Genomic DNA, 13,591 nt, shown 5'->3' with positions numbered 1-13,591 from the left:
ATGGAATTCCATATGAATCTTGCTTCATTGCTTGTGCATTGTTGTCAGAGGTTTGATACTACTATTAGACATATATAGAAGTTTGTCGTTTTACTCTTCTTTGAGTGGGCAACATCCTGAAACTAAATCCTGAAGTCAAATTATGTGTTCCTGTTTGAAGAATTCAACAATATTCTAAAAGAATCTCTGTTGTAATAGGATACTGTGTTTTATGATATCACCACTGCATTTTAATGTGTCTTATCTGTAGAAAGAGAGATGAAAGCTGTTCTTGCATACATAGAGAGTTATTCCTTTTGTAAAGCTTAACAGCAAAGCACACAGAGTAGAATCTCTCGCAGGATCCCAGGGTCACACGATTGCCGTTTGCATGGCTCACAGCTGGCTCCCAACAAGTCGAGTCAATGGAGAAGCTGGCACTAAAATTGCAAGCTACCATCATGTGATATCCAGATGTGATTTGCTTAATGACCACAGAGCAAGTATGACTGTAAGCCCATTCACATTCATGTGATATCTCACTTAATGACTGCCTTGCTTAGCAACAGAGTTACCAGTTCCAATTGTGGTCATTAAATAAGGACTACCAGTACAGCGGGGATTTTTTTTTCCACCTCCAAATCCCAGTTTTTCCATTTTTGTGAAGTGTTCCAATGCCTAATAAAAAATGTATTTACTATATAACTTTGTATGTATGGTGGAATCTAGAAGATATTCACTTGCCATTTTCATTTTTTTCTGTTCTAAGATTTCCACAGTAAAAGAACCCTTCATTGATCTTTCACTTCCTATAATAGAAGAAAGGGTAAGTAAGTTCTTATTCCATAAAGCCTTCATTATAATTGTCAGAAGTCTTCTTCATGCCAATTGATATATAGAACTCAGCCAATTTAGGATGGAGAAAAGAATATATTGATATGCATAGAAATTATAGCTGGTGTCATGTATTGCTTTAAATCTGGTTTGGTTTTGGTTTAGACTAGATTACTGTGTAAACGCAGCTATTATTATTTTTAATTCATGGTATGCATGAAAATCAATTCTAATTAAATAATATCTTAGATGATTTGCTAGTAACCCATGTTGATTTTTTTAGACCTCAAAACCTGTTTGTTTTGGAAGGACAAGCAAAGGTAAACAAATACAAGAAGCAAATACTGATCAATTCAGCTGTTCTTCCATATCTGCTCTGACTAACCAGCAATCAAAATTATCTAGAAAGTGTTCATTAACAAAGGATAAGGTAAGAATATGCCAGTATGGACATTTGTACATGAATTCAGATGTTCGTCACGTAAATTTAATTGTTCTTTTTAAAAACCTGGATTACATATTTTTAACTTGCAATTTTAGGTCACAAGTGTTTGAATGTACTTTAATCACTGCTTTCAGAAATCGTAGTACTGTATTGATTAATTGAAAGATTTTAATATAAAAGAAATGATTGTGACTGAAATATACAGTATATAAAATTATATATGAGGCTGAATATATCTTAAAATGATAGATTTAAAATATAGTACTCGAAGGCGAACATTCAAATTTGATTTGGAAACCTTGCTGAAAAATGATTTCTTAAATAATAGCATTTAAATGCATGTATAAAGAAAGTAAGATTAAACAATATCATTTAAATGCATGTGTAAAGAAAGTAAGATTTTGTTTTCAGTGCTTCTATGGGATTTGAATAATGTGTTGTTGTTTTTTCCTTTTTCCTTTAACACCTTGATGATGACATGGCAACTGGCAGAACCAGGTAAACCATGAAAGACGACTTGCCAACAAATCTGATGAAGAAGAAATAAGCCCTTTTATTCTGCCCGGAAAAATCAGAAACTCTAAAATGGAAGACATTGCCAATACTTCATGCACAAGAGAGAGTGGTGCCGTTTTGGACTCCCCAGGAAATGGAAGTCAGACTGAAGGCAGTGAGAAAGAAGTCAGCCGTTCTGAAAGTAGCATTGATGCTGATAGCGAGGCCTCTGAAAGCGAAAGCGCGGCTAAGCAAATTACGGCCAATAAAACTTGTCCCTCACCTGATTTATGCACAGATAGACACAGACACTTACCTCCAAATACTAAAACGCAATATAGCAAACCCAGCAATAGCAGTACGGAGGCACTTACTAGTACCTTGTCAAAATTTCACTTTGGAAGCACAGCCATTGAGAGTGAAGGGCCTCTCAACACTCTTTCGAGCCTGTCGAAGAACACTGCCTTTTCCGCAGAGGTGCAAAACCCTCAAAATGCTTTCCAGACACTTTCTCAGAGTTACGTAACAAGTTCTAAGGAATGTTCGGTTCAGTCATGCCTCTATCAGTTTACGTCCGTGGAGCTGCTAATGGGGAACAATAAGCTGCTGTGTGAAAAGTGCACAGATCAGAAGCACAAACATCAGAAAAAAGCAAATTCCACAGGTAGCTCGTAATAAAAAATTTTCTGATTCAAGCACATGCTCATTCAAGAGTGGTGTTTATGCATTTTGGAAAGCAGTGCCCTTCCCATACTTTATACCAGGGGTGTCAAACTCAAGGCCCAGGGGCCGGATCCGGCCCACGGGGTGCTTAGATCTGGCCCAGAGGGTCACCCTGGGAACAGCAAAGGACTGGCCCCTGATGCCAGTCCCTTTTATTCTGCCCGGAAAAATCAGAAACTCTAAAATGGAAGACATTGCCAATACCTCATGCACAAGAGAGAGTGGAGATCTGGAGGGTCCCATGCAGCCCTCCCAAGCTCTGTTTTCGCTGGGGGAGGGTTGCAGGAGGCTGTTGCAGCTGAAAACGGAACTCGGGAGCCTGTTTTCCTGGCAGAGCGCTAGGGCCACCACCTGCGCACCTGACATGAGTGGCGTCGAGGTGGCCATGCCCCCACGCCCCCCTCTGAGGTCGTCTACAACTTTGATGTGGCCCTTGATGAAATCGAGTTTGACACCCCTGCCTTATACTGCCTGCTTTAAAAGTGAATTGAGGGATCCATTTCAAAGGCCTTGTGAAAATTCACCTAGAGGTTAGCTGTTCATTGATTCTTTGCGGATAAGATTGTTCAGGTTCATTGCTGGCTTTGATGTCACCACGGGTGTCTGATGAACCATCCAGTACCATCCTTTTTGAGGCAGCTTTGCAGTTTATCTCCTGAAGAATAAGGGAATATTCTTGAATCTGTTGGAACCAGTTGGATCTCTTCTCAAGTTGGCTTGGAGGGCCCTGTAAAAAAAACAAAAAACCTAGCCCGCCAATGATCAGATTGTTGTTTCCTTCTTTCTGATAGAAGGAAAGAGTGAGGGTGTTGTTTAAGGAGGTAAAGTTTGATCAGTTTTAATGACTGTTGGGTGATATCCAGTATTCCACACTCAGCTAAGCTGATGGGGAAGTAGTGGTACTACACTTTCAAAGATTTTCTTTTAAACAGAATAGATAGCCTGGTCATTCTGAGTCTGGGTTTAGCCACGGTGTTGCTCATTGGTTGGCCTGTATATATAGAACAACAAGGAAAGCCCTTATGAATGCTACTACTGGCTTTTTCAGTGGCTTGTGATACTGTTGACCAGGATATATTATTGGAACGTCTGTTTCTATCTCTATCATCTCTATCTCTCCATCTGTCTCTATCTCTATGCTCTGCCTTATATTTTTCAAGCATTTTCAGATCATTTTCGTTATAAATGTATTTTTTTATAGATAAGAAGACAGAAAGTGTCTATACAAATGCTAGGAAGCAGCTGCTGATTTCTTTGGTTCCTGCTGTTCTGATCCTCCATCTGAAAAGATTTCATCAGGTAATGCACTGAAAAAGATGGGGTTTTTCCTCCTTAAAAGTTAAAAGACAGGTATTTTTATTAGAAGAACATTAAATATTTGTTTGGTTCATTCTCAGAAGTTGGCTAGGAGCGGTGGAAGATTTGCAAAAACAAAGAGAGAGAGAGAGAGAGAGAGAGAGAGAGAGAGAGAGAGAGAGAGAGAGAGAGAGAGAGAGGGTTATATACAGAGTTCATTGTCTTTCCACTACTTTTTGAAAAGTAGTACAGTTATATCTATTAAAAGAAAAAAAAATAACTTAAGTTTTGTTTCAGCACTACTTGATTCCTACCTTAATAATATGCTTCAAATATAGCATTCAGATTCAGGTTTTGCTCTTGATTCCTAAATATTCTATGTTTCATTTTTCCTGGACTGGAGTGATACAAGGCAAGATAATATTTTAGGTTGTATATTGTAGCTCTACAATATCATTTGTTTTGTAGATCACTCATAGTTGCTACTGACTTATTTATTTCAAAATGTCCTATTTCAAATATTTATGCATTAAATTCAAATTCTACAAATACTTTTAATTTCTTTTAAAGGCTGGCCTGAGCCTACGAAAAGTAAATCGACATGTAGATTTCCCACTTGTTTTGGACTTGGCTCCATTTTGTTCTGCCTTTTGCAAGGTAAGACATTATAAAAGCATAATGTCAGATTGTGTTTGAAGCAAAATTGGTGATGTTTCAGTCAAAAATTGAAGTGAATTCCTTCTTACAAACATCACACATTTTTAGGCATACATTCAGTCAGATTCGTATTCAGCACAAGATCATTCTGTTAAACTACGCTTTAACAATAGCTGAAAATACCTTTTGCTGCCTGAAATTAGAATAAATTGGCTGTTTTCTTTGAATAACATTGCATTTATTTAACATGTATCAAAGAGTTGGCCAGTTGTAGGTTCTACAATAAAGCTTTTACACTCTTCTTGCTAGGTTAAACTTAGGGCTAATTATTAACAATACATTTAGAAGAGAAAGAGAGAAATAAGGCAAATTAAAATATAAGAAAAACTGTTAGTTAGCCAGTGCAACAGAATTACAAAACCCATACTGAAAGTATTACAAAGCCTATGCTACGTGGCCCTCACTTCTTTCCTTCCTTTCCTAGAATGTCACTGATGGTGGGAAGGTCCTCTATGCGCTTTACGGAATAGTAGAGCATAATGGCTCCATGCGGGGAGGTCATTATGCAGCTTATGTAAAAATCCGATCATCGTCCAAAAAACATTTGGAGCACAATTCTAGCAATAAAAACGTTCAAGGTAGGTATCTAAACAAAACCGTGTGATTAAATTAAAAAAAAATACAGATGTTGTGTAAACAGGAAGTCCGCAACTTACCACCACAATTGGGATCAGGATTTTCATTGCTAAGCAAGGCAGTTTTTAAGTGAGCGCCAACCAATTTTATCACCAGTTTGCTCCAGTTAAGACAGGGGTGTCCAAACTTGGGAACTTTAAGACTTGTAGACTTCAACTCCCAGAATTCCCCAGCCAGCCATGGCTGGCTGGGGAATTCTAGGAGTTGAAGTCCACAAGTCTTAAAGTTCCCAAGTTTGGACACCCCTGAGTTAAGACATGAATCATTGCATTTGTTAAGTGATTCGTGTGGTCGTTAAGGGAATCTGACTCCCTGCGTTGACTTTGTTTGTCAGAAGCCAGCTGGGAAAATTAGAAATAGTGATCATGTGACTCCGGGACATGGCAACGGACAAAAATGCATGCTGGTTGCCAAGTGCCTGAATTTTTTATTATGCGACCAGCGTATGCTGCTACTGTCATAAGTGCAAGGACTGCTTCTACTTATTATTTTCAGTGCCACTGTAATTTTGAATGGTTGCTAAGTGAATGGTTGTAAGTCAAGGATTATATACATGTATGTATGTATGTATGTATGTATGTATGTATGTATGTAATCTTTATTATATTTTCATTTGCATAGTTCCCCTCTCCCCCCAAATATTGTTACAAATGCTAATAATTGCAGAAAACTGTTTCCTTTACATTGCATGCATCATATCTGTTAACATGATTTTAATTTTGGCATGAGGTGGACATGAATTTAAGCAATCAGATGTGGCTGATACTCTCAAGAGGCCCATATGTTAGAAAAACATACTTTTTTATGGAGTCTAGATTTGGTGTGCTATACTGTATCACTTTTCCCCTAGCCTTGAAGCTCTTGCCTCCTTGCTCAAGCAGGGAATGATAAGAAGAATATAAAAACTACCCTCATTATTTACAAGAACCACTTTAGTCTCTTTCAAATGCTCTTGCTTGTTCCAAGCCACAATTTGGGTGTTACTACCATGTGGTTTCCTTGTTTCACGCAGTCTTTCTCAAGCAACTTTCACAACTTTCAGTAAAGCTTCCAAAAGAACAGAGCCAAGATCCTAAAAACAAATTTGTAAATGTTTTAGAGCAGGGGTGTCAACCTCACGGCATCACGGTGGCGTCATGTGACATATCATGATCCCCCCCCAATTGTTAAACGGGGCGTGGGCATGCCAGTGTGTGATGCTTCTGGCCCGTGGGCTGCAAGTTTGACAGCCCTGTTTTAAGAGTGAGATATTTGCTTCTGAATCCTAATGGTTTGCTTAGCTTGATTGTACCTGTTGATTCCAGCTAATGAATACTGGTTGTGTGCGTTTGTTTGCATTGCAGGTTTAAAAGAATCTCCGGGATCAGCCGTAGGACAGTGGGTTTATGTCAGTGATACCTATGTACAAGCAGTCCCAGAATCAAGAGTATTAAATTCACAAGCCTATTTGCTTTTCTATGAAAGAATTCTGTAGCCATGTTCAGTATGGAAAACAGGGAAGCAATTAGTGTTATTTAACTTGCTAAAGGGCAGAGAAAATTACACTATATGTAAATATTGTGCCTTTATCTGTTCTTCTTCAATAGAAAATATACCCTGGTTTCAGACTCTGTAAATCATGGCTTGGATACAGAACAGTCTATGCATGCATTGTTCCCCCCTCCCCCACTTTTTCATGCATTCAAAAATACAGTAGAGTGGCTAACGTTTTAATTCAGTTGCTGTTTTAAAAGAACCCACAGCTTCATATGCTTTTATGAAGAATTGAGGGCACAGACTGCATTAAAATGGAAATTAATTTAAAACAAAATTCGTATGTGATTGTAAGACATGGGTGTATGTGTGTGTTTCTGAATCCAAGCAGACACTGATTTTGAACTTCTAAGCTGTAATGTGAAATAATACATTGCGAAACGAAATAGTTATTTTTTTCAAAATGGGCTAGTTAAAATCATGTGCTTTTTCAAAAGTGAATTGCAGGAACACTCTTGATAAGACTGACAACCTGATTTTTCCTCAGTGAAGAAAAAGCTGTTTGGGGACATCATGTTTTTGTAAAATATTTGGCACTCAATTATTCTTGAAAGGAATAATTGGGTATAAATTTAACATGTTCCACAAATGGAATCAAAATGGTTCATTCTACAAAACTAGGATACTATATTGTGTGTCCTAAGGGAATGTGGGAGTGCAGGCCTGATTTTATTCCAGGATGCTTTTCTTTATTTGAATATGCCTTGAAATCTGATAATATTATAGTTGAAACTATCAGAAAGGAGCAAGTTAAACAGACATTCATCCTGTGATGTTCTGGATTTCAAATTTAGTGAACCCCAAACCACCTCTGAATCCATCTTTCTTGCACTGAGAAGCGGGAGCAAGCCATACCTTTTCAGAACAATTGGATATTCTCCACATAAATTTATTGACAAACAATGCATGTGTTCAAGAGAAGAGATTACCGTATTTTTTGGAAGAGTGTAAGTAAGGCATGCCTTTCCCCTGCTAAAAGTGAGTAAAAATTTAGGTGCATCTTATAGACAGAATACGGCAATGGTGGGATTCAAAAATTTTTACTACTGGTTTACTACCGACGTGGCTTGGTGGGCTTGACATGGCTTAGTGGGCGTGGCTTGGTGGCCATGTCAGGGGAAGGATACTGCAAAATCCGCATTTCCTCCTGATGAGCTGGGACTCGGGAGGCAGAGAATAGATGGGGACGGGGCCAGTCAGAGGTGGTATTTACCGGTTCTCTGAACTACTCTAAATTTCTGCTCCTGGTTCTCCAGAACTGGTTAGAATGTGCTGAATACCAGCTGTGGAACACGGTCATTTTTGGCTTCCCGAACCCTCTGCGCATCACGTTTCCCCCCTCACAGATCCTCAGAAGCATTCTGCAGTGCTCTGCATGCCCTGTTTTTACTAAAAACAGGCTCATTTTTGGGCTCCCAAGCCCTCCACGCATTGCATTTTTGCCCTCCCAGGCCCCCAGAAGCACTCTGCAGGCCAAAAATGGCCATGTTTTTGGAAAAACTGGTCGTGCGGAGCACTGCAGAGTGCTTCTGGCAAAAACTATTTTTTTTCCTTGTTTTTCTCCTGTAAATTTAGGTGCATAGTCTGGTTCATCTTATAGTCTGAAAAATACGGTACTTTCTCTGAACTTGAAAAACAATGTCATGCAGAATAAATCTCAAAAGCACAAGTATGTCTACTTTACATACATTTTTACTATTTAATGCATGCCGTCATGGCCCTGTTTTTTAAATAATGTTAAATAGGTCAAGAAGGGAATTAAACTAGGAACCCCAACAAGGAAAAGTTAATTTAACTTTACCCAATCACATTGTGGGAATCTATAAAGACAGATAGTTGACTTACCTACTTAATACTTGAAAAGAAAAAGACCAAAAGTAAAAGAGTAAATGAAAAAAAAGCAACCTTCTCAGTGACAGAACTAATTTTTAAGGCTCAAGCACAAATAATGTATGTACCATACATCGTTTAGTGGCACGGTTCAAGCCAGCCTATTCCCTGGGGAAGAGGCTAATGATATGATATTTGGGTAAAACTCCTGATATACTATATATTTCCTAGAGAAATTATATGGGACACTGTATTCTATAAATGGTTATTTGTGACCTAGTTAGGGTGATGGTATGTTGCCAGAAACCATCATTTGACTGGGTTACAGAATTACTGGGTAAAAGTAGGTAGAAACACGACTCCTGAATTAAATACTACATATCTTTAAAGAAAACTACATTTTCCTAAAATATTTTATATTTTGTGTTTTTCATTATGTACATTGATAATATTTGAGTGGTTTTTCTATTAAAAATAGATATTACGGTGTCCAAATGTATGTGATTTAAGGTGACTTAAATAGAATTACCTCTCAGGTCTTTGTTGTGAATATCAATACATTGTTTTATTTTTATATATTAAGTAACTGTACAATTAGCTTCCCATTAAGTGTGGCTTTTAATGTATAAAATATGCCTGTATGGTTTAGAATTTGGTTATTTATAAGTTTTGTAACTATGCCACTTGGCACAGATATAAGGAGGATTGAATCCATATTGAAGATGATTAATGACAATCACCTAAGCTGTGGTGGCGCAGTGGTTAGAATGCAGTACTGCAGCTAACTCACTGCTCACTGCCAGAAGTTCGATCTGACCAGCTCAAGGTTGACTCAGCCTTCCATCCCTCCGAGGTCAGCAAAATGAGGACTCAGATTGTTGGGGGCAATATGCTGACTCTATAAATTGCTTGAGAGGGCTGTAAAGCACTGTGAAGGGGTATATAAGTCTATTGCTAATCATCCCATCATCCTCCAAAACCTACTTTGAGAATAGAGGTCTCTCTTGAACAAGTATTATTTTACAAAGCGAAGAGAAAAGTAAATATTGAGTAGAGGTAACTTCTGCTAGTGGGAGTATGGAATATGTCTCTACTTATTTTGGGAAAGGAGGTGCTTTCAAATTCCTGTATATTTAATTTAATAGCTTTGTTGAACCTATAGCTGCTAAGATAGAAAAGTCTGCATTTATCAGCTCTAGATCCAGTATTATGAATTAGAGATCACTATTTATGGCTTGTTTATTTTCTGTTTGTTTTTAAGCTGTATGAGGAGGGAAAATGTTACGAGAGTGATCCTGCTGAATTTCTCAATGTCCCTCAGTACTATTAACCATGTTATACTAAACTTGCTGTAAGAATTGGGAATAGAGAGCACTGTTCCTCAGTAAATTTCCTCCCTGGATAATGTGGTTTTAGTCATTGGTGGTCGGGGAAAAGATGGAGCCCTTGCCTAAAGTGTCCCAAAGCTTGTTCCTCTCCCCATTACTATTTACAGCCATATGAAGTCACTGGGAGAGATCATTGCCAGCAGGGGATGAAAAACCACAAATTTGCTATATATTAGATACACGCTCCTCTTAGTTGGTTAGGGGCTCCGGTAGGTAATACGTAGCTGGAATCAAGCAGAGACCTCTCTATAGGTGGTGATTCTATTTGCCTGAAAAAGCCATTGCTGGACCCCAGCTGGGTGGACAATTTTAATCCAGTATCCAACCTGCTATTTTTAGAAAAGTTATTGGGGGGGAAACCATGCTAGACCTGCAGTTTCAAAAATTCTGGAGGATGCAGATTATCTGGACCTGTTGCAGTTAAGAGTTGCAGTCATTCATTCCTTGTCATCTTGCAGCTAAAGCACTGCAGGGCACTCCACATGGAACTAAGTGCCTGTCGAAGCTTCAGCTTCTGCAGAATGCAGCAACCCACATTGACACACATAGGTTTATTCATGTAACACAACTACCATCCAATAATATCTGGGAAAGGCTTACCAATTGTGGTGGTCAGATCATTTACCTTAGAGTTCCGTTTAAGCACTCCTTGGCACAGGGAGGGAGGCCCATTAGATTTGTCTGTTTCAGGCACCTGATAAATCTCTACAGGTTTAAAAGAAGCTTGGATTGGGTTCATCTGAGGCCTTTGTTGCTATCTGGAATGAAAGGGCAGCCAAGGACTTGAGTAAAATTGTGCTTGTGTGACCTCTAGATCCCACAGAGTCACTGACGGAAAACAAAGGGATCAGATTTAACACAGGTGAGACTACCTCATGGTTATAGAACAGCAAAATGCAATTTTTCTACCCTTATTGCATCTGGAGATAGACATTAGAGTAATCCAATCCCTCTTGGGGAAGTAGAGAATGGAGGAAGATCTACAGGGCTACCATAAAAACTAATCTAGGTGTCTGTTGGATGAAATCACTCCAAATTGCTGTGGAGGTCTCTTGGAGGTGACTGGCATAGCTATCTGGGATGAGTTTAAAACTGCTAATCCCAAGAAAGTGGAAGTTTTGGGGAAAGCGATTGGCTTGTAGTTACAGAGAGTATGGATGAAGCGGATTATCTGGATAGCATTGATTGCAGTTATAGAAGGCCTGTGGTAGGATTGGGATGAGGTGGTACAATCCATTCTGGCCTTCCTTGATTTCTCATCCGTCTTTGATACAAGCAGTCACTATATCTCTCTGGACTATTTCTATAGATTAGGAATGAGAGGCATGGTGTTGTAGTGGTTCTCTTTTCTTCCGGGGCATTTCCAATTAGTGCTGGTAGATAAAAGGAGAAATTGTGCCCCAAGTATCCATTCTGTGGGATTTCCCAGGCCTCTACTACTTGGTCTCAACTACTATTGAATATCTACACGAAATCTCCAGGTAAAGTCATTGCCTAGTCAACCCCTGGCAGGATTATTGCAAAGTACAGTATATTAGATTAACCTTGAAAAACCACGCAGAAGCTGCAACTGATCTGAAATACAGTAGTCAGTAGTTCTGGAGGCACTTTGGTGCACTCCTGTAGCAGCACTTTACTAGTACCTTATAAGAGTCCATCAAAGTGCTGGTTACCGCTTGAAAAGCCTCTTGTAGTACAATGCCAAATTATTGCAGGACAACTTCTCTCCCAGTTATTTCTCTTCATCCTGGCAGAAGGAGCCTGCTGTGGGTCCATTCTATGAAACAGTGCCACCTAGTGGCATCCAGGGGATGTGTATAGTGTAGTGAATCCATGGGCATCTAATCTCAAACAATTGTGGGGGTGAGTTACATTTATTGTTTCATACGTTCTGATATATACAGGTACCTTTGTTTGCATGACAATAAAATAGATGAACAGATAAATTTGTACCCGAGATTATCATGTATACGTAATTTTAAATCCCAAGATAAAGATTACTTTCCACCCAATATATTTCAGATCTTTCATACAATCTGAGGTTTAGTTCCATAAATAAGAACTTATAAGCAAAGTGAAGAAATGAATTCTTCAATTTTGTCACTGAGATCTATGGTATTTAAATATTCTACATTTTGACTGGAGCATGGCCCTTGGTACTAAAAGAAACATTTGTCATTTTTCTCTTATTTGTATTATAAAATCAGTGCATTTACTGCTACTTCTGGCTGGAGTTATCCTACTGTGTTTTTCTTTAATTTAAAAGAAAGAATTATATTTCTTTCCTCTTGTTCTATCCTTCTATTTGTTATGTTCACATTATAGCTATATGCATTGAATAAATAAATAAATAAAAATTAATTCTTGCTTTTCGATCCGTTTGAGTTATATTACACGACCTCTTTTCATAAGATGTACGGTACATTGTTTTTATCATTCCCCTATTCTTGCTTTCTCTGGAGATTAAACATTGACATAAATGAGTGGATTTATCTTAAATATCTACTTCCCATATCTGTGGAACATTAACCCCTGCCATTTCTAGCCTGCATACTCATTGGTGATTCTGTCCTTGTGTCTGTAAAACATCTCAAAAATTGCTAGCTGAGGTAGCACCATCTTCTGGTTTGTTCTTGGAAATTTATATCTTATTTTACTGAAAACATGTTCTCTGTGTCAAATGGGCTTTCAAAACAATAATATTGACAACTATGATTAAGATAATGTTTTATGAACAGATATTTTGTAAATGGGGTTTGTATATTCTTGGGTAATAGGAAGGAAGGAGGCAAACTCTAGTCAAGATTCCTAATAGTTTATTACTGTTTGTGTAACTGATCCCAATTTAGACAAGACTTTATGTACAGTTGTTGCTTTATACACAGAGACACTAGTGCATAAATGCTCCAGTTTATCATTTTTGCTATATTTGAGATTATCTACTTCTAAGTAGCAGCCTAGGAATTATTCCCTTTTTAATTTGTTTTCTTTTAAAGTAAGTATTAGCTGATTTTGGCTTTTACGTTTAAACACATTGGTTGTCAAGTTTCTAAAACAGTACCATAGGAACGCATTCATACTGAAGTGTTTTGGTGTTCTTAGGTTCATGAATATACAAGCAATGCATTCTGTATGTTGACAGATAAAATCCCATAGATAAATGGGTTAGGTGAAGCAGAATACTAAAAGGCTTTTAAATATGTTAACAAAAATGATGGCATTTCAACACTAGTATTCTTGGATTATATTTGAAATGATGGTATATAGGCAGACAATAAATGTTACATAATAGCAAAGATAAATGCAAGCTGAATTTGCTTTGTATATGCATTAAAATTATCACTATTTTTACATGTAATGTATAGAAAGTTTTAATATGTATTTAACAAAACAGACAAAATAAGAAAATGACTTTTAAATATATTCCATTTTGGATGCAAATAGAAAATAAATTTTATTTTTCAAGATCAAATATCAGGTGTTTAGGAAAGTATGTTTACATTTATGTGATTGGGTAAAATAAAATACATACTTTGTGGAAATTTAGTGTTAAGTTTTGGTTTATTGTTCAAACCAACTTCTTCATATAGATGAAGTTCATGAAGGCATTTATGCTTAATATGACACACTACATTTATTTTCGCCAGTGTCTACTGTATATTTAGTATACTGTAAATTGTTCAAAATCCCCAAAAGGAACATTTGCAAAACATTA

The 13,591-nt window shown here is 37.7% G+C and overlaps 1 protein-coding gene across 4 annotated transcripts in view; it reads left to right on the top strand.

Annotated features, from left to right (window-relative positions):
• Positions 1 to 13,591, top strand: part of USP45 (ubiquitin specific peptidase 45) — a 65,433-nt gene extending 51,842 nt beyond the window's left edge. For all 4 annotated transcript variants that reach the window (XM_081944847.1, XM_081944844.1, XM_081944846.1 and 1 more), the window contains exons 12-18: positions 749 to 805; positions 1,097 to 1,243; positions 1,751 to 2,417; positions 3,678 to 3,775; positions 4,343 to 4,429; positions 4,914 to 5,067; positions 6,469 to 13,591. In XM_081944847.1, coding sequence (XP_081800973.1) covers positions 749 to 805; positions 1,097 to 1,243; positions 1,751 to 2,417; positions 3,678 to 3,775; positions 4,343 to 4,429; positions 4,914 to 5,067; positions 6,469 to 6,599 — 1,341 coding nt within the window. In that variant the 3' untranslated portion in view covers positions 6,600 to 13,591. The remainder of the gene's footprint in view (positions 1 to 748; positions 806 to 1,096; positions 1,244 to 1,750; positions 2,418 to 3,677; positions 3,776 to 4,342; positions 4,430 to 4,913; positions 5,068 to 6,468) is intronic.

Source organism: Natrix helvetica, assembly GCF_964273705.1.
Source record: "Natrix helvetica genome assembly, chromosome: 2".
Lineage (NCBI taxonomy): Eukaryota > Metazoa > Chordata > Lepidosauria > Squamata > Natricidae > Natrix > Natrix helvetica.
Note: the sequence above shows the minus strand (reverse complement) of the source record. Positions and strands in the feature narration are given on the sequence as shown.